This window comes from Pelobates fuscus, chromosome 7 (genome assembly GCF_036172605.1).
Source record: "Pelobates fuscus isolate aPelFus1 chromosome 7, aPelFus1.pri, whole genome shotgun sequence".
NCBI lineage: Eukaryota > Metazoa > Chordata > Amphibia > Anura > Pelobatidae > Pelobates > Pelobates fuscus.
The window spans coordinates 186,176,513-186,198,654 of NC_086323.1; the positions used below are offsets into that span (position 1 = coordinate 186,176,513).

The 22,142-nt window shown below is 47.0% G+C and overlaps 2 protein-coding genes across 2 annotated transcripts in view; both read right to left on the reverse strand.

Annotated features, from left to right (window-relative positions):
• The window catches only part of LOC134568392 (dimethylaniline monooxygenase [N-oxide-forming] 2-like), a 489,265-nt gene that overhangs the window by 366,177 nt on the left and 100,946 nt on the right, over nucleotides 1-22,142 (reverse strand). The window lies entirely within an intron of this gene.
• CFAP92 (cilia and flagella associated protein 92 (putative)) overlaps nucleotides 1-22,142 on the reverse strand; it is a 219,034-nt gene that overhangs the window by 193,559 nt on the left and 3,333 nt on the right. The window contains exons 2-3 of the mRNA XM_063426966.1: nucleotides 12,971-13,438; nucleotides 7,395-7,576 (exon numbers count right to left, since the gene is read on the reverse strand). Of these exons, the coding sequence (XP_063283036.1) occupies nucleotides 7,395-7,576; nucleotides 12,971-13,367 (579 nt within the window). The 5' untranslated portion in view covers nucleotides 13,368-13,438. The remainder of the gene's footprint in view (nucleotides 1-7,394; nucleotides 7,577-12,970; nucleotides 13,439-22,142) is intronic.

Below are 22,142 nucleotides of genomic sequence, written 5' to 3' on the forward strand. Positions count from 1 at the left end.
CCTACTGTCCTCCCCCCCCCAGGCCCCCACCCCTGGGCGGCGGGTGGGGGCCATAATAGTAGTAGGGGGGGGGGACCTACTGACCTCCCCCCCGGCCCCCACCCCTGGCCGGCGGGTGGGGGCCATAATAGTAATAGGGGGGGGGGACCTACTGTCCTCCCACCCCCGGCCCCCACCCCTGGGCGGCGGGTGGGGGCCATCATAGTAATAAGGGGGGGGGCTACTGCCCCCCCCCCCGGCCCCCACCCCTGGGCGGCGGGTGGGGGCACTAAGTAAATCCCCCCCCATCAAGGTGACTAGGGGTGCCCAAGCCCCTAGTCACCCACCCCCCACCCAAATAAAAAATGCCCCTACCTACCCCCCTCACCCTAAAAAATAGTGAGGGGGGAATAAAATTGCTAACCTGTAAAGTAAAATTAAACTTACCATTCGACGTCTTCTTTTTTCTAAAATCTTCATTTTTCAGCCCCAAAAAAGGCCAAATAAAAAACCATCATAGCCGTCGAACTAAAAATAAAATAAAAAACCCGAGCGCAAAAAAAAAAACCTGACGAAAAAGAAAAAACCCGAGCGCACAAAAAAATAATCCATCTTCACCCATGGAGGGCTCCGCGCAGACTGAGCTCCGCAGGGCGGGGCAAGGCTTATAAAGCCTTGCCCCGCCCTGCAATTAGCCTAAGAACACTCTGATTGGTGGGTTTAAGCCAATCAGAGTGCTCTTTGTCATTTTACAAGCGTGGGAAAGTTCTTTGGAATTTTCCCACGCTTGTAAAATGACACAGAGCACTGTGATTGGATGGCTTGAAATCCATCCAATCACAGTGCTTTGTGTCATTTTACAAGCGTGGGAAAATTCTTTGGAACTTTCCCACGCTTGTAAAATGACACAGAGCACTGTGATTGGATGGCTTGAAATCCATCCAATCACAGTGCTCTGTGTCATTTTACAAGCGTGGGAAAATTCTTTGGAACTTTCCCACGCTTGTAAAATGACACAGAGCACTGTGATTGGATGGCTTGAAATCCATCCAATCACAGTGCTTTGTGTCATTTTACAAGCGTGGGAAAATTCTTTGGAACTTTCCCACGCTTGTAAAATGACACAGAGCACTGTGATTGGATGGCTTGAAATCCATCCAATCACAGTGCTCTGTGTCATTTTACAAGCGTGGGAAAATTCTTTGGAACTTTCCCACGCTTGTAAAATGACACAGAGCACTGTGATTGGATGGCTTGAAATCCATCCAATCACAGTGTTCTGTGTCATTTTACAAGCGTGGGAAAGTTCTTTGGAATTTTCCCACGCTTGTAAAATGACACAGAGCACTGTGATTGGATGGCTTGAAATCCATCCAATCACAGTGCTCTGTGTCATTTTACAAGCGTGGGAAAGTTCTTTGGAATTTTCCCACGCTTGTAAAATGACACAGAGCACTGTGATTGGATGGCTTGAAATCCATCCAATCACAGTGCTCTGTGTCATTTTACAAGCGTGGGAAAGTTCTTTGGAATTTTCCCACGCTTGTAAAATGACACAGAGCACTGTGATTGGATGGCTTGAAATCCATCCAATCACAGTGCTCTGTGTCATTTTACAAGCGTGGGAAAGTTCCAAAGAATTTTCCCACGCTTGTAAAATGACACAGAGCACTGTGATTGGATGGATTTCAAGCCATCCAATCACAGTGCTCTGTGTCATTTTACAAGCGTGGGAAAATTCCAAAGAACTTTCCCACGCTTGTAAAATGACAAAGAGCACTCTGATTGGCTTAAACCCACCAATCAGAGTGTTCTTAGGCTAATTGCAGGGCGGGGCAAGGCTTTATAAGCCTTGCCCCGCCCTGCGGAGCTCAGTCTGCGCGGAGCCCTCCATGGGTGGAGATGGATTATTTTTTTGTGCGCTCGGGTTTTTTCTTTTTCGTCAGGTTTTTTTTTTTGCGCTCGGGTTTTTTATTTTATTTTTAGTTCGACGGCTATGATGGTTTTTTATTTGGCCTTTTTTGGGGCTGAAAAATGAAGATTTTAGAAAAAAGAAGACGTCGAATGGTAAGTTTAATTTTACTTTACAGGTTAGCAATTTTATTCCCCCTCACTATTTTTTAGGGTGAGGGGGGTAGGTAGGGGCATTTTTTATTTGGGTGGGGGGTGGGTGACTAGGGGCTTGGGCACCCCTAGTCACCTTGATGGGGGGGGGGGGGATTTACTTAGTGCCCCCACCCGCCGCCCAGGGGTGGGGGCCGGGGGGGGGGGCAGTAGGCCCCCCCCCCTTATTACTATGATGGCCCCCACCCGCCGCCCAGGGGTGGGGGCCGGGGGTGGGAGGACAGTAGGTCCCCCCCCCCTATTACTATTATGGCCCCCACCCGCCGGCCAGGGGTGGGGGCCGGGGGGGAGGACAGTAGGTCCCCCCCCCCTACTACTATTATGGCCCCCACCCGCCGCCCAGGGGTGGGGGCCTGGGGGGGGGAGGACAGTAGGTCCCCCCCCCCCCTATTACTATTATGGCCCCCACCCGCCGGCCAGGGGTGAGGGGCCGGGGGGGAGGACAGTAGGTCCCCCCCCCTACTACTATTATGGCCCCCACCCGCCGCCCAGGGGTGGGGGCCGGGGGGGGAGGACAGTAGGTCCCCCCCCCCCTTTATTAACATTATGGCCCCCACCCGCCGCCCAGGGGTGGGGGCCGGGGGGGGGAGGACAGTAGGTCCCCCCCCCTCATTATCTTTATGGCCCCCACCCACCGCTCAGGGGTGGGGGCCGGGGGGGGGGGACAATAGGTCTCCCTCCCTTATTTTACATAACGGCCCCCACCCGTCATTTAGGGGTGGGGGGCAATATATTTTTTTTTTTTCTACAGTGAGCAGCCACAGGCTGCTCACTGCTTACTAGACATGCCCCTACTCGCGGTATAGCGAGTAGGGGCATTGGGGAGATTTTAATCTCCCTTGTGCTATTATGGGGGTCATTTAGGGGTGGGGGCCGGGGGGGGGCAGTAGGCCCCCCCCCTTATTACTATGATGGCCCCCACCCGCCGCCCAGGGGTGGGGGCCGGGGGTGGGAGGACAGTAGGTCCCCCCCCCCTATTACTATTATGGCCCCCACCCGCCGGCCAGGGGTGGGGGCCGGGGGGGAGGACAGTAGGTCCCCCCTACTACTATTATGGCCCCCACCCGCCGCCCAGGGGTGGGGGCCTGGGGGGGGGAGGACAGTAGGTCCCCCCCCCCTATTACTATTATGGCCCCCACCCGCCGGCCAGGGGTGAGGGGCCGGGGGGGAGGACAGTAGGTCCCCCCCCTACTACTATTATGGCCCCCACCCGCCGCCCAGGGGTGGGGGCCGGGGGGGGAGGACAGTAGGTCCCCCCCCCTTTATTAACATTATGGCCCCCACCCGCCGCCCAGGGGTGGGGGCCGGGGGGGGGAGGACAGTAGGTCCCCCCCCTCATTATCTTTATGGCCCCCACCCACCGCTCAGGGGTGGGGGCCGGGGGGGGGACAATAGGTCTCCCTCCCTTATTTTACTTAACGGCCCCCACCCGTCATTTAGGGGTGGGGGGCAATATTTTTTTTTTTTTTTCTACAGTGAGCAGCCACAGGCTGCTCACTGCTTACTAGACATGCCCCTACTCGCGGTATAGCGAGTAGGGGCATTGGGGAGATTTTAATCTCCCTTGTGCTATTATGGGGGTCATATTGACCCCCATAGAGTGAGGAGGGGACCTGGGGGGCTAATGAAGTGGTGGGGAGCACTGCTCCCTGCCGCTTCTGTCTTTACATATTACAAGGAGGGAGCTGCACGCCGGTAGCTCCCTCCTTGTAATAAACCGAACAAACAAACGAACACTGATACACAGTGTTAGTTTGTTCGTCTGATTTTTTCTATTCATTCATTCGTCTGTCTGATGAATGAATGAATAGATGAAATTCCCGTTCGCATGTCCAGATGTTTCACTGGGCATGTGCGGGAATCTCACAGTCTGTCTAGTGTGGGTAGATGACGTGTCCCACGGGGACTTCACCTACCCACACAAAGATGGCGGCGCCCTGAATATAGATCGGGGCAGAAAATAAAGAATAAAAAATAGGTGGGGGCGGGGCCTGACCGCCGGTCGGATCAGACACGCTTTGTCTGAGCTCCGGCCTCGTAGCTGGAATACCGGAGCCAACTGCGGATCTTAAACACGAAACCGACCTGAAACTGTGCTCACTGCACCACCAAGACAACTGTGACCCAGGGGATACCCAACAGGAACATCCACGGCGCCAAAGTGACCCGGCCGAGGCCTGAGGCCTACGAGCTTGAGCCGAGAGAGACGGCAGCTCTCCCTGTTCTCCAGCCGGCGGTCTGCTGCTCCCCCCCCCCCTCTGGACCGGGGGGGTCATCCCGGTATCCATGGGCAGCAGCCACCGCAAACCGTACCGCCTTCACTTCGGCCACACCGAGCAATGAGATCCGTACATGTACTCCCAAGATGGCCGACCAATACCCATCCTGTGCACAAAAAGCCCCACGCCAGCACGCCTAACTAGCCCCAACGCCTGCTACACGAAGGAGGGGAATGTGGAGACAGAGGGAGAGCAAGACCTCCCTGGGCCCTTTACCGAAATCGATACCGCTACAGGGTAAGCCAACCAGCGCACCCGACATGCCTGCCATCCAGCGGCCCCAGCAACCCTCGACTGACAAAGAGCAGCCCCACATGTGAAAACCACAAAGCACACAGCGATGCCGCAAGGTTGTTGGCAGGCGGGTGGAATCGACAGGAACCCAATCCACGACCCACCGGAGACTGAACCCCGATGAAGCACCTACCCTGCCACGCAAGACAAGCCACCAAAATTGGTATCGGATGACGCAATCCCGACCGGTGCACCCAGAGGCCCGCAGTTTAGGACCCTCACAGAGACTTTAGATAAGCAACTAACTGGCAGCCTCAGATCTGAGAGGTCCAGCGATTGCATGAGGGTGTCAAAAGGCATCAAATGTTGATCAAAGGGAAGACTTTTATTGGACGAGTGTGGCACTCTTTGCCAATGTGCTTCCCAATGTTTCTCTTTGAGAAGCATTGGATTGGAAGAAAAGGCAATGAAGCAATGCAGGCAACAGCACTGAGTGAACCTGCACACACAAAAAAAAAGCAGTGGGAGTACCTGTCATAACACAGGTACAAAGCTCCAAATCAGATGTGACCGCGATCGCCGGCGTGGGATCACCAGCGACCAGGAAAGTACATAGGACGGCAGGGACATGCTATGCTGCCCCCCCCCAGCGTTTAGAGCCAGCTCCCTAAGGACGGGATAGCACACCTGCAGTCCTTAAGCGGTTAATACAAAGCTCCAAATCAGATGTGACCAAAAGGTAGCTGCCCAGATGTTGTAGAACAACTTACATTATCCATTTATAATGCTAGAGTGTTCCTTTAATTGATTAGAAAACATGCATTTATTAATGCACATTGGGGATTATACTTTAAACTAAGAACTGAGCAAACTGGAAATGACATTACTAAGTTTAGGTCAAAATAACTGAAGTCTAAAGATAAGAGAGTTCTAGTTTGTTTTTGTTTGTTTGTATAAAAGATACATTTTCCAAAATCCCCAATTTAGTGTATTAAAACCACTGTCCTATGAATAAAAGTATGTTTACGCATAAAAAAAAAAAAAAAAAAAAATAGGTAATCTGGGGGGCTTAGGGGCATTTGGGGGTGACTAGGGGGTCGATTGGATGTAGTTGAGGCGGGAGGGGGGTTAAAAAAAAAACGGAATTCGGCATGACAGTGCCGCTTTAAAAACAAAATGGTGCACCGTGAAAGTATTGCCTTATTGCTTGTAAATTTGTATCCTGACTCTCTTGTCAATTGCCGTTGGGGCATGACAAGCTGTTTGTTATTATTTGCACTACAAAAATAAAGAATTAAAAAAAAAAAAAAAAAACATTTGGCTTTAAACATAGATTGGAATTATAAGTATGTTAGAACGGTGCTATAATCACGCTATAAACAATCAAGTAACGTAAATGCATATCATTAGTGGTAATACGCTAGAAACATGTACATATGATGTAAGATATCCAAAGCTTCACGGTGCTATAGGAGCTACGCTTATATATATGAATCTGAAGCTCAACATCGTGGCTAGGATAGTGCAATAACCCTGCTATGGGCGTAATTGTGTATCATTGGTGCTAACACAGAGAGGTGGCCTAAACAGTGGGTTGTAGAGTATAACATAAAAGTATAAGGGAGACATCAAATGAAAAGGAGAAACCACAGGGAAAATGATAACATTTACAAGTAGAACCCGTAGGAGGCTTCTGTAGTGTCTGGAGTCCCGGACAGCCTACTTGCAAGAGGTATATCGCAGTCCCACTCTGGTGCCTTAGTGAGTCCTTGTCTTGATCGCGGCTTGTGTTCAGGGGGTGTCCCGTGATGTGGGTGTGGGATGTTGTTGGTCTTACCCGGCGTTGCCGCCATTTTGGGCCCTGTGCCTCGCCAACTCCACACCCGGACTGATGGCACTCCCATTTTAGGCAATGTGGTTCCCAGCCGGTAAGCCTTCAGCTTGCCCGTGTGCCCCAAGCTCTGTGCCCTGTCAGCCGTCGAGTAGCACAGTCCGTGAGGCGGTCTAGGCCCAGAGGGCCCTCTTTGTGGCTTCAGGCGTCGCTGTGATATGGGTCTCCTCAGACTGCGTGGAGCGCGGCGTCGGACTTTACCGGATCGGCGGTGTGGCGGGAAGGCCGGCTTGTCTTGGCGCCCTGCTTGGGTAAGTGAGGGCGTTTGGTGATTGCGTGGGTGCTGTTTCGCTTGATGCGGGTGGGTGAGTGATGCCCGCCTTGCGGGAGTGATTGGTCGTGTCGAGGCAGGTGGATTCAGCTTACCCACCAGCTTTCTCCAGAATGCCTTGAAGTGGTGGTTTATTCGAGTGAGGATGTCGTGTGAGTTGTCGTTGCGGTCGTAGGCAAACGCTGTGTCCGCCATCTTAGGGAGGTCTCCGTTCGTTGCCTTCGGCGGTGTTCCCCTTCTCCTCTCACTTAGGGTTGCCACCTCAGGGTGGACCGGGATTACCCCCGCCGGTCCGAGGGGGGGGTAGCAGGGCTTGCTCGTGTGGTGGGCAGCTTCAGGGTGCCTCCAGGACAGGGGAGCGGCCGCCTCCCCCACCCGCGGCAGACCAGGCCGCATTGTCGGTCGTGGTTGCATCTGGCCCCAATCCTGTTGCTTAGGAGCCCATTGTGTGCCCTCCATCGCGGTTGGCATGTGGGTGCCCAGCAGAGTTGGTTGTGTCGCTTGGGTGAGCAGATAGCCGCTGGTTTTATCAAGCTTTTGCGGGAGCTCATGGAAAGCACATCTATCCGCCATGATGGTCAGGCCCCGCCCCCCAGTAAATAGATTTTAAACATACCTGTGTTTCATGTTCTATATAGAGCTTGGCCACAACACCGAACAGTACCACATCCGCTTTTGTTGGCTCTGTGTGTTCTGGGAGCAGATGATACTCAAAATGGTAATATTCCTGAGCCCGGGGAGAGTCTATTAGCTTCTTCTGCTGTTTTGGATTTTTTTTTGTGTCTTGGGTGGGATCATCTGTAAATAACAAGATCTAGTTACTGAAACAACCATCACCATATACATTCAAGTAATAAATGAGGTGTCACGTATGGCCAATGATGAGACAGAAAGGTGTTGCATGGTAAATAGATCTCCTGATATTTAAAGGAGTACAGCTCTAAGTGAACATCTCTCTCTCTCTCTCTCTCTCTCTCTCTATATATATATATATATATATATATATATATTAAAAAAAATACAGATAAAATGTGTATCTTGTAATACATTATTTATTGGACTAACAAAATCTTTTAATGGCAAGCTTTCGGGAGAACCTCCCTTTCTCAAGTCTAAAGCATTTCTGAGCAAGACGACACATAGAATTCAAAGTTGAGTTGTGATAAAGGGCGTTAAAGCGACATGAGTGCAGATAAGACACAGGTTTAATAGAGAACAGACACCATTCTTGCATAGAGAGAGAAAAAAAACAAAAAAACATGCAAACAGTGCAGGAGATGGTGCCTGAAGGGGAGAGTAAAAATAAATAAATAATTACTAAAATTAAAGGGACACTATAGTCACCTGAACAACTTTAGCTTAATGAAGCAGTTTTGGTGTATAGAACATGCCCCTGCAGCCTCACTGCTCAATCCTCTGCCATTTAGGAGTTAAATCCCTTTGTTTATGAACCCAAGTCACACCTCCCTGCATGTGACTTGCACAGCCTTCCATAAACACTTCCTGTAAAGAGAGCCCTATTTAGGCTTTCTTTATTGCAAGTTCTGTTTAATTAAGATTTTTTTATTCCCTGCTAAGTTAATAGCTTGCTAGACCCTGCAAGAGCCCCTGTATGTGATTAAAGTTAAATTTAGAGATTGAGATACAATTATGTAAGGTAAATTACATCTGTTTGAAAGTGAAACCAGTTTTTTTTCATGCAGGCTCTGTCAATCATAGCCAGGGGAGGTGTGACTAGGGCTGCATAAACAGAAACAAAGTGACAGTGAATTGAGCAGTGAAATTGCAGGGGAATGATCTATACACTAAAACTGCTTTATTTAGCTAAAGTAATTTAGGTGACTATAGTGTTCCTTTAAGAGTGCATGAATTCCCATCCAAGAGTTACAGGATATGCATGAAGGCCTATATCCAGCATACAGATAGACGAGCACACACTCACACTTACCCACAAGTAGTGTAGATGTACAAGTATACACAAGTACATACAACAATATACATATAAATAAAACCAAATGCCCGAATATATGTACATACCCACCTACACATACATCCACACACAAGCACCAATACATGTACCTACACATATACCAATATGCCTACACATACATAGACCCATGTATATGTACACATACATGTATGCATATGTATATACACACTATATACATAAACACACAAATAGATAGATAGCTAGATAGATAGATAGATAGATAGATAGATAGATAGATAGATAGATAGATAGATAGATGTAGCAAAAAGAACCTCACTCCAAGGTCTTTGTTGAAGTTTTCAAGTAAAACTTAGCTTTTATTTAATCCATATAAAAGTGTTAACGTTTCAGCCCCCACATGAAGCTCTCATCAGGACAAATAATAAAATGCAAGTGTACACCCTTAAACCAATTACACCTTAATTGTGTACTCACCGAGCCATGCAACGGCCTGCCCTATATTTGTGTAGTAAAGTATCACTGAGTGTGGTGTGCTCATGTACAGGGCCCCAAAAGGGGGAGTGACTAAGTAATACTAGGCAAGTAGCCAGAGGATCTACATCACTGGACTAATACGGCTACAATCTCTACAATATATATATAAATAAATACTCCAGTAGATCCTTGCACTCAGGGGAATCTCCTTTAAACACTGCGGGTGCTATAAGCCAAGGTCAATAGCTACAACACAGTAGAAAGATAGCCTGCACTCACTGTCTTTTGAAGTTAAAATACCCTTTTTTATTTGGAAAAAGTTGAAATGATGATATTTAAGACTGTCATGGTGTGGTAGTTTTTCTTCTTTTAAATATAGTCCCCTCCTTTACTGCGTTACATTTATGTATTTAAATGTTACAATCATATCCCCCCTGCTTGTCTTTCCTCCAAGCTATACATGTTAAGAAACTTTAACCTTTCCTGGTAAGTTTTATCCTGCAATCCATAAACCAGTTTAGTAGCCCTTCTCTGAACTCTCTCCAAAGTATCAATATCCTTCTGAAGACATGGTCTCCAGTACTGCGTACAATACTCCAAGTGAGGTCTCACCAGTGTTCTGTACAATGGCATGAGCACTTCCCTCTAATACCTCGCCCTATACCACCAAGCATTTTGCTAACATTTACTGCTGCTCTATTACATTGCCTGCCTGCCTTCAAGTCATCTGAAATACTCACCCCTAAATCCCTTTCCACAGATGTTGAGGTTAGGACTGTATCAAATATTCTATACTCTGTCCTTAGATTTGTATGCCCAAGATGCATTATCTTGAACTTATCCATATTAAATTACCATTTTTCTTGTTTACTATTTGCCTTATGTAGTAAACAAGGTAAACAGAGAAAGGTGGCACAACCTTTCTCGGTTTACCTTGTTTACTACTTTTGTGAGTAGGGCATAGAGGGAGACCTACTTTAGGTTTGCTGCCCCTTATATACCATCCTTATAGTTTTAGTTTCTTTAGTGCCGTTTTCCCCACCCTGTACTTTCTAACCATTTGCCTTTTCCCTCCTGGAACACCAACCCTGTTGCAACTCTTTGTATCATCAGCAAAAAGACATACCTTACCATAAAGACCTTTTGCAATAACACTAATAAAAAAAATCAAGAGGGGGGTGGAGCTAAGCGGCCATGCCGAGCGGTCGCACTGGAGACAAGCTCCGTGCAAAAACGCTCTCAAATAGCCAAAAACAGGGCAAAATCTTGCTAAATCGACGGATGGGCGACCCGGAGAGGGGAGTCCTAACAGTGAAGAGCCAAGAGCCAAGCATTCCGACCAAAATCGGAGGCCCCTACCCGGGGATAGGCCTGAGGCCTACCAGAGGCCTACCCGGACAAAGTAAGGGACTGCAGCCACTCACCTGGAGGTCTCCCCGGCATACTTCCTCCCCCCCCCCTTGCCGGAGAGGGATATCCCGGCACCTAAAGCCTGAAGACGCAACGACAAAGACACAGAGGTGACTGTCCTACTAAGCCAGCACAGCGCCAGCAAGCATCGGGTCACTGGGAAGTAGCTAAGATGGCCACCCAGTGAAAGCCCCAACAGCGAAGCACGCAAGCCCAACCAACCATGAACGCCTTGGGGGACTTCGACCAACTCTGTGCGAGCTTCTGGTCAATGCTGAGTGACCGTGGAAGGGCTCGCCATCTGGCAGTGAAATTAGTGGCCACGTGGATCCGTCCAGTAACCAGGAGGCCCCATTACAGGCATCCACTACAAGCACCCAGAAGGGCAACAAGACCCCGCAAACGCCGTTGAGCCCAAGGGCGGGAGGCGGCGCCATATTGAATGGGCGAACATAATGACCCCCACACACGAGAGAACATGACTGCTAAGCAGGCCTCCCACACAAGCTACTCACCAGCTCCAAGAGCCAACGTCCAGTGAGGCTCACATCCATCCCTCCACAGCACAGCTGCAAACCGGAGAGCTGACACACCACCCAGCGCACACCTATGAGACCCAGGGATGCCGGGCTTCCGCACACCGGGAAGATCGCACCAAATACACCGACCAACGCAGCGGGCACACTCTCTGCCCCAACACGGCATCGGCTGATCGGGCAGGGACTTGGACTCAATACCAGGCATAGTACTCGCTGTAACCCAGCCTCATATGCCCCAAATGAACTCCCACGAACCTCAGTTAACAACGTTATTTTCTTCCCAGTTTTACGTTTCTCTTTTCTTTTAGGCTGCCAATGTTAGCCCTTGAAACGCAGCGTGCAGAAACAGCTTACCATTTAGAATAATGACTAACCATAGCATGTACATACATCATGAGCCCCGGTATAGCATGAGGCTTAAACCTGTAGGCACATGAGAAAGGTTTCCTACTACTCGATAAATGCATTTCCTAAATCTGTCTGCATGTAATACTACGCATGGGCCATAGGGCCGCACTGCTCGACCCAAGGACAGTCTGCACTTTAATGAGGCGACCGAGGGATGTCTTGTGGTAATCTACGTATTGCTAATATGATTAAAGGAATATAGCCATGGGGGTCAACGGTATTGATGTACTGTACTAGTTTAGCTAACTGATTTACTCACTCACTTATTATAATTCACTACCAATCTACATGTCTGCTAATACGTTGCTCTGAATCGAATGTCTTGTTTTATCAGCAGACTAGTAAGTTCCAGCATCTACCCCACTGCTGTAGAATATAGCGAAACAACGCCAATTTACACACAAACTACACTACAATGCAGTAAAACTTCGACAAGGTTAAGCCTGTAATTAAGCTTGTTTATATTACTACAAAATTGTGCGTACACACTAGCCACTGCCAAGCTTTTGTGAATGAATGTTTTTAGTACGCTGTTGTGGCGTTTGCCAATGTTATGTACCAACCTGCACCACAAAAATAAAGAATTAAAAAAATTAAAAAAAATTAAAGAGGATGGGTCCAAGTACAGAACTATGAGGGGTCCCTCTGGTATCAAGATCTTGCTTTGAATATACTCCATTGACTACAAGCCTATGTTACCTGTCACTTAGCCACAGTCTAACCCATTAAACAATATTGGAATCCAAACTCAGATTGCAGTTTATTGGCACTAATTCAGAACCACACAAACACATTCTCTATTGAAATCATGATCCCTGAGGTCCAGTGGGGAGCTGCTGTGATAACTCGGAGCACTGACTATAGAGTTATATCCTGGGAAATGTCACAACCAGGTTCCCAGCATCAGAACATTAGGATGCATTAGGGAGATATGTAGCTAGTGCAGAATGATTCCTCACTGTATCTTCGTTAGGCAAATAGCACTTCAAATGATCAATTTACTTGCAAAAGAGCAATTCAGAATTCAGTCTTTTTTACCTGATTTTGTCAATCCTGACAAAATCCAATGTTTAATGAATAACCCCATTAATATTAGGGAATAACCCGGCTAAGTTTCTCTACAAAGCACATAAAGAGAAGTAGGTGGTCAAAATATTACATTTTCAATATTCAATTTTGTCTTGAGTCAGAAAGCAGTTAATTGCTATCTAATTCAACATTTAGAGCTTTTAGCTGACTAGTGTAAAGTACGATTTCATGGATTATTCGGATACTAAGGGAAATAAAAAAATGTTGTGCTTACAAACAGAAAGCACTGGCTGATTTATTTACTGAAATATTTCTTAGTGAAAGTTTATGGTGTAGTGTGAGCACAATAAAACACAGTTGCATGTCAGCTGTTAGCAATACCTTTAGTGGTTGTAGGAGGTATGGCAAAAGCAATAGTGATGGTAAAAGTTATGGTATGAGAAGAATCATGCAAATCACTGACTGAACTTGCCACCCCAGACTGTTGTATAACATCATGCTTTTCAGACATTTTCTGACACTTCTCAAATGGACTTTGCTCTTTAGTATTTGTCTCATTCTTAAATTCAGCCTCGTCTCCATCTGATGAGCCACCTCCAGTTCCATAGCCAGACACCTCGCTGTGATCTGGGGTTAAAGATGTTACATGAGGAGTTCCAAAGTCAACATCAATCTCACTATCAGGGGCACCGCTACTCAGAGCAAAACCTTCATTGGAAATTGGCCCTTTGGATGCATGTTCTGTATGAGACAACTGAATAACTGGAGGCCCCTTCATCGTGTTGATTACTGTTGCTTAGAGAAGACAAGGATGTTGCGGAAGGAGACACCGGAATGTTGTCCAGAATCCTAATGACAGAAAGCGATTAAACATTTGCTGTAACAATAAAATAAATCCAAAACATTCCCATTGACACTGGGTATAATTAATCAGACTATTCTAACATGCAGAGAGCAGCCCATATAATGGCTATCAGCAGCCATACAATCTTCCTATCAGCAGCCCGTACACCCTTGCACTCTTCTCATGTGCACATACAGCAACCCTTATTCCTCTCCCTGAGTATATATAATAAGCCCCTGCACCCTCTTCTTACCCATTTTCGAGCAGCCCATACACCCACCCCACTTGTAGGTCTTATATCAACAGCTCAGCTATACCCTTGCACTATGATGAGAGAGTCATGGTTACAATATCATTCATTCCCTTCTACTCGATATGCTTCAAAATCCCACTTGCATCTCCTGTTTATGCCTCAGCATCTCTCACTCAGACAGGATTAAAAAACGTGAGCAGAAGATTTTTATATGAAAAGTATATATTTTTGATATAGTAATCTTTTGTTCAAGTTTTGAAAGGAAATTGGATTTTTTTTTAATGAAGTATATGTAATAAAAATAATGAGAAAAACCCATCCCTACCTTTAGTATATGACAGGATCATTCAGCCATGTACACACCCTGAGTCAGACACTGTTAGAAAACAGACTGTCTATGAGATCTCCCCTGCTTCACTCCATGCAAAGAAACAGGGAAACTATAGAGACTGTCAGATTCAAACACTGACCCAAGATGGATCCCGTCTGTAGCGGAGCTCCTATACCCCGACTAAGTATCTCTGCTGATTCTTCCTTGAAGCTATAAGAACGCTGCTCAGTGATCATAATGTGGTGGAATCTCGGTAAAAATAAATTTAGTAGGCCGAGATTACCACGTGGCATGTGTACGTGCATATGCTGACGTATCGATCAGTTGGTTGCACGAGGCAAGATACGATCAGTAGTGTACGGAGCATGTGCAAGAATACAGGATGTAGTATTCCCCCTCCTCCATTGTGTTGGACAAGCCATGCGGTCAAGCAGGAAGTTAATTCTTATTTGTGTTGATTGGTTAAGAGAATGTGCGGGTGGAGCTTAATATGGGAGGAGTTATGTGCCTATATAAGGAGCCTGCACTATTGTCCGGGACTCAGAACTTGCTGTATTTTGGTGACGCTAGTCCCTCTGAGTCCCGATCGGTGATCCAATAAAGAATCTCTTCCTTCCTGAAGAAACCTGTGTCCATCTCTCTGTGCTTCGCTTCCGTCAGTTTCTCCGGTATCATTTGGTGCATTGGCCGGGAAGCTCATCGTTCAACGGTAGCTGAGAGGCAGAGGCGTGAGACGGTCTATCTTTGCCCACGTTCTCTACGGCTGCACCCCTGAACTTCTGCGTGGACCTCCCTTCGTCTCGGCGCCACTGGTCTGTTGTCCAGGAGATCATCGGCCTCTACGTGAGAAGTGCTGGGGTGTCCCCGTCGATGAGTGTGAACTCAGGTTCAGGAACGAGGAGGTAAGACAACTGCTGTTTTAGACGGCAGGACCCACTAGGGGTATACCGATTGTGCGGTAGGCCCAAAGGGGTTTGAATCTGTGTATCTGCCCCCTCTGTCGGAGGGAAGGAGCGAAGGCGCACCGCTCGATCGAACGCTCTTTAGTCAGACCGTTTGATTTTGTTAGTCAGGCGGGGTCCTGGTGTAAATAGCCCTAGCCGGACACCGGTGTCTTGTCTAGACTAGCGTTCTAGGGTGTATATTTTGTTCGCTAGGTCGGAGGGACCGGGAGACTAAGCGGCGCCTGTGTAAATTCGGTTCGCTAGCTCTCAACCTATCTGGGCTAAGTGGGAAGGCGTGTAAATTTGGAACCCACTAGACTTTTGATAGTGCGACTAAGAGGCGCCTGTGTAAATTCGGTTCTCTAGCTCGCTATATGTGGTGATTGGGCAGTGTGGCTAACCAAAACGGGTGTATATAGTTTTAGGTAGTCCATTCAAGGTACTGGCCAATAGTTTAGTTGGGAATTGTAAATGTGTTAAAGATTGTTTAGTAAAGTGTATATCTTGTTAGATAGCGCGAGCTCAGCCGTCTAGCGAGAGTGTTAATAGTGTGTTGCTGTATCATAGTGCACGGTACCATAACCCTGTATATTTACTGACACTGTATATAAGTACTAATCATTGTCGTCCATTGCATGTTTAACACCATAACCACTAATAATTGTATTGTGACCTTAACTTGTGCTTTGACCTATGCTAACCGTACTGTAACCGCTATTTGTAAAAGACGATGTTACTGGGGTGTGTTATAGACGGGTAATTCGTATATAGAGAATTATAGCGTGGGTGACTGTATAGTTACGCCAAAGGGCATAATATTGATTATATAGTGACTGGTGTAACAGCTGTGTGTGTACGGGAATTCCCTGAGTGTTTATTGTTATTGTGTACGTTTCACTTGGTAACCGTACCACGTGGTGCTGTTGCCAGAGGAAACGGGTGTGACTGTTGAATAGTACGCGTGTATAGTATTCGTTGTCGACGACGTTCCATTGTTAAGTATGGGTGCGTCGCAGTCAACGATTCCGGATCCCTTAGGTTGTATGGTGAAGAATTTTAAAAAGGGATTCAAAACTTGTGATTTTGGGGTTAAAATGTCTCCTGTACGTTTGGTCACTTTGTGTACTAGGGAGTGGCCTACTTTGGTTGCGGCATGGCCGCCACGTGGCAGTTTGGATCCAACTCTGGTACAGCGCTTACACGTGGCTGTATCAGGTAGGCCTGAACTTTACGGCCAGTTTCCTTATATTGATTGTTGGAGACAGGCCGTAAATGACTCGCCAAAATGGCTCCGGACATGCCACGAGGAGCAATGTCGCCTCATGGTAGCTAGGACTTGTTCGTCCACTAGGACTGGTGTTAGGCCCATTTTGGACACGCCCCCTGAGTCCGAGATCCCTTTGCCGCCCCCTTACTTTCCGTTAAGAGGAAGTGACGCAAATGCAGGAAGTCCTGCAACCCTCCCCTCATTACCCTCATCCACTTCCGCTTCCTCCTCCAGTACAGGATCCACCCCCCCTCGTACTAAATCTCCCCTTCCGGAATCAGAACCAACCCCCATTAAAAACGAATATCCTGATTTGGCGCCACTTCAGACTTCCGGTCAAGCTTCATCTAGCTCGGCTCGAAGTGTTTTATTTACAACCTTTTCCCAAAACCAAGCTCCCATATCCCCATACCCTATTTCTCCCCGACTGGAACCTATGACTGACGCCCCTCCACGTAGCCCCATACAGACCCGACAGTTGACCGGTGCCCAACAATTAAAACACTATCAGATGCCTCTTCGTCTGAATCCTGGGCCAGCCTATATCGATGCCGCAGGCCAAATGGCACATGCTGACCCGGTCTTTGTATATGTCCCATTCACGACAACCGATCTTTTAAATTGGAAGACCCACAATTCCTCGTATACTGAGAAACCACAAGCTATGACTGATCTGTTCACCTCAATAGTACAGACACATAACCCGACATGGGCTGATTGCCAGCAGTTATTAATGACTTTATTCAACAATGAGGAAAGGACAAGGATTAATCAAGCGGCCATTAAAGCACTAGAGGATAAAGCCCGTACTTTAAACCAAGCCAATCCATCAGCATGGGCCGCAACACATTATCCTAACACCGATCCCGATTGGAATGTAAATGGTGCTGATATGGTTCAACTCAGAGCCTATAGAGACGCTATAATTGCTGGCATGAAAGCCGGAGGAAAGAAAGCCATTAACATGTCGAAGACAGTTGAGGTGATTCAGAAAAGCGATGAAGCGCCCAGTGTCTTTTATGACCGATTATTGGAGGCATACCGCTTGTATACCCCCTTTAATCCGGAAGACGCAGATAATTCCCGAATGGTGAACTCCGCCTTTGTCAGCCAAGCTTACGGAGATATTAAGCGCAAGCTACAAAAGTTAGAAGGGTTTGCAGGTATGTCAATCACCCAACTAATGGAGGTAGCGAATAAGGTTTATATGAATAGGGAAACAGAAAGTAAGAAAGAGGAAGAGCGCAAGATGCGTAGAAAGGCTGATATGCTAGCGGTAGCGATCGCAGGCGTAGATAGACGGGGCCCAGATAGAGGCGATAGTAGATGGAATAGGGAGCCTTTGAGTAGGAATCAATGCGCGTATTGCAAGGAAGAAGGGCATTGGAGGAACGAATGTCCGCAAAGAGAGCAGTACGAGAGAGACCTACCCAGGGCAGGCTACGGAAACTTTAGAGGCAGAGCGAGAGGTAGAGGAGGCCCCGGAGGGAGTAATGGTAATAGAGGGAGTAATGGGAACAGAGGAAGTGTTAGGGAAGACAGGTATATTCCAGCAGCGCAAAGGTCCCGCGATAGAGAAGGTAGGGACTTTGTAGGATTGGCTGACACGGTCATGGAGGACTATTGATACCGACCGGGCTCCATCCCCCTTGGTCGAGCGGAGCCTATGGTCGATGTATCAATAGGGGGAAAAAGGAGTGCGTTCATGATCGACACTGGTGCTGAACATTCAGTGGTGACTAATCTAGTTGCTCCTCCATCTGGAAGGACTATTACTGTGATAGGAGCAACTGGAAGAAGTGCTGAAAAACCGGTTCTTAAAAGTCGACTCTGTACATTGGGAGGCCACGTAGTAAAACATCAATTCCTTTATATGCCTGAATGTCCAGTCCAATTGCTGGGACGTGATATGCTATCTAAGTTACAAGCGCAGATTACGTTCCTACCAAATGGAACAACATCTTTAAAGTTTAATGGACCTTCAGGTATCATGACATTATCCGTACCAAAGGAAGAAGAGTGGCGACTTTATACAGTGTTGACTAGCCAAAACCCTAGGAGTGATGAGACATTATTTAACATACCAGGAGTTTGGGCAGAGAACAACCCACCAGGACTGGCCCGCAATATTCCACCTATAAAAATTGAACTAAAACTTGGGGTTTATCCAGTGAGCCTAAGACAATACCACATCCCGCAGAAGGCTAAGAAGAACATCCAATCCTATCTGGATAAGTTCATACGGTATGGTATCCTAAAATTCTGTACTTCCCCCTGGAACACCCCATTGCTGCCTGTTCAAAAGCCCGGTACAGATGAGTATCGACCTGTGCAGGACTTGAGAGCAGTCAATGATGCGGTTGTTAGTATACATCCAGTTGTACCCAATCCATATAACCTGCTTGCTTTAATTCCGGGCGGGGCTACCTACTTTACAGTCTTAGACCTCAAAGATGCCTTCTTTTGCCTCCGAATTGCCGCAGAAAGTCAATGTATTTTCGCTTTCCAATGGGAGAACGCTGTAACGGGCTCAAAACGCCAGATGACTTGGACAAGACTGCCCCAAGGGTTTAAAAATTCACCTACCCTATTTGGTTCAGCCCTAAGTCAAGATCTACTGGATTTCGAGTCCATCCCAGGAGAGTGTGTATTGTTACAATATGTAGATGACTTGTTGATAGCAGCAGTTACAAAAGAAATCTGTCAGCAAGCAACGCACGATCTACTACACATTCTCTGGAAGGCAGGATACAAGGTGTCTAGAAAGAAGGCTCAGTTGTGTTTGCCAACTGTCAAATATCTGGGATTCCATATCTCTGAAGGTCAAAGAATTATGGGGCCAGAGAGAAAAGAAGCTGTCTGCCAAATACCAATACCCAAGAATAGAAGACAAGTGCGAGAATTCTTGGGGGCAGCAGGCTTCTGTAGGATATGGATTCCCAGCTATGCGATACTGGCAAAACCTCTGTACGCAGCAATCAAAGGTACAGAGCACGACCCCTTCTTATGGACCCAAGAACAGCAAACGGCATTTGAAGATGTGAAGAAGGCTTTGATGAGTGCCCCAGCATTAGGTCTACCTGATCACACACGACCATTCTACCTGTATGTACACGAGCAAAGAAGAATGGCTGTGGGAGTATTGACACAGTACTTGGGATCATGGCAAAGACCTGTTGCCTACATGTCTAAGCAATTAGATGCAGTGGCCAGCGGACTTCCACCTTGTCTAAGAGCAGTAGCTGCAGCCGCCCTGCTAGTAGCTGAAGCCGATAAACTCACTCTGGGTCAAGAACTTTATGTACGAGTCCCACATGCAGTACAGACGTTGTTGGATTACAAAGGAAATCATTGGTTTAGTAACAGCCGTATGACCAAGTATCAAGCAATGTTGTGTGAAAACCCCAGAGTGCATTTAGAGACTGTAAACACCTTAAATCCAGCTACCCTTTTGCCACAACCTACTGAAAGTCAACATGATTGTTTGGAAGTAATGGATGAAGTATTCTCAAGTAGACCAGATCTTCGTGATTTTCCCATCCAGAACCCCGATGTTCAATATTATACCGACGGCAGTAGTTATGTGAAAGAAGGGATCCGCTATGCAGGATATGCAGTGACAACAATAGACAAGGTGATAGAAGCTCGGCCACTGGCGAAAGGAACATCAGCACAAAAGGCAGAATTGATAGCACTGACACGAGCGTTACAATTGGCTGAAGGTTTAAGAGTGAACATCTACACGGACTCCAAATATGCGTTTTTAACCACTCATGCCCACGGAGCTTTGTATAAAGAAAGAGGACTACTGAATTCAGAAGGCAAAGAAATCAAATACGCAGCTGAAATCCTACAACTATTGGAAGCAGTGTGGGAGCCGAAAGAAGTCGGTATCATACATTGTCGAGCGCATCTGAGAGGAGATGGTGATGTAACCAAGGGAAATCGGATGGCAGATAGTGCAGCTAAGCGTGCTGCTGAATCAGGAAGACAGGAGTATGTGGGGCATATAGCTGCTCTTATACCAACTCCACTGTCCCAATGGACTCCAGTTTATACAGCTCAAGAAGAGGAGTGGTTAAAGACTGAACCAGGAAAGTATTTGGAGAACAAGTGGTATCAGCTAGAAGATGGAAGAATAGTCATACCAGCATCACTAGCGGTAGAAATTGTCCAAAATTATCATAACGGGACACATTCTGGGAGAGACAGTACTGAAGAATCTCTCAGAAAACATTTCTACATACCAAGATTGTCCAACTTGACTCAGGCCATTGTACGAAGATGTGTAACGTGTGCTAAAAATAATGCAAGACAAGGACCAGTAAAGCCACCAGGAGTCCAGTTTATGGGGGGACTCCCCATGTCCGATTTACAAATAGACTTTACAGTGATGCCTAAATCGGGTGGACATCGTTACCTGCTGGTAATTGTGTGCACCTATTCAGGCTGGGTAGAAGCATGTCCTACTCGTACAGAGAAAGCAGGAGAAGTTGTGAGATTCCTGCTACGAGAAATAATACCCCGATATGGACTACCCTGTTCTATAGGATCGGACAATGGTCCAGCTTTTGTTCATCAGTGCCTACAACAACTGACTCATATGCTTGGTATAAAGTGGAGGCTTCATACTGCATATAGACCCCAGAGTTCTGGTAAGGTAGAGAGAATGAATAGAACTATTAAGAACCAGTTGGCTAAAATGTGTCAGGAAACCCAACTTAAGTGGAACGTTCTCTTACCCATAGCTCTATTGCGAATCCGCAGTACCCCTACCAGAAGGATGGGCCTCTCTCCTTTTGAAATTATGTATGGGCGACCACCTCCCGTACTTGGTAACTTAAGGGGGGATTTGAGTCAGTTGGGAGAAGGAATTACCCGGCAGCAGGTTGTAGAGTTGGGTAAGACTATGGAGGAGGTACAGAAATGGGTACAAGATAGATTACCTGTGAATATTTATCCCCCTGTTCATAGTTATCATCCAGGAGACCAAGTGTGGATTAAAGAGTGGAATAATGTACCGTTAGGGCCCAAGTGGAGAGGTCCTTATGTTGTTCTTTTGTCTACCCCTACAGCGATAAAAGTAGCCGAAGTGACTCCGTGGATACATCACTCCAGGGTTAAACCAGCAGCAGTCGATTCTTGGCAAGTTACAGCAGATCCAGAGAATCCCTGCAAGATCCGGTTAAAACGCACTACTCAGTCGGAGTAACGAGGAACTATTGTGGATTACAAATTTTATTATTTTTGGGATTTGGTGCGTGAGTGAGAAGGCCATAATAAAGCCTGTCCGCCCACCGACGTATAGTTTATAAGCCAGGGAAAGTCTCGAAGGGACTCCTGTGAAGACGAGCAGAACTCCATTCCCTGCAGCCCTTACATCCTGGAAGCTGAGGTGCCTTCGCACGGACGAAGACTGAGGATGACGGCGAAAGATGTGTTTTTGATAGTGTTTATTTATATGTGTTTTTATATTCAGGAAGGTAGAGGTACCGACACTCCTAGCTGTGAGGTATGCATTAAGACTACGAGAACAGGTAACCATATTTCCCAAACCCTAATTTGGCATTCACAATACGAGTGTAAAGGAGATGTATCGAGATGTAGATACCTAAATATAGACTATAGTGTGTGCCATTTAGGAGTAGGAGAACCTAAGTGCTTCAGTCCGGAGTATCAACCTCGTACAATTTGGTTGACTCTCAGGAATGGAGATCCTCAGGGGACCCTAATTAATAAGACGGTGTTAGAATCCGTACATTCTTCGGGTGTTCTGCTATTTGATGCGTGTAAAGCGATATCGAGTGGTAGAAAGCCGTGGAATGTATGTGGGGATCTTAGATGGGAGAGGACGTATGGGTCTAATGATAAATATATTTGTCCCAGTAGTAAAAATAAATATGTGAGTCCTAGA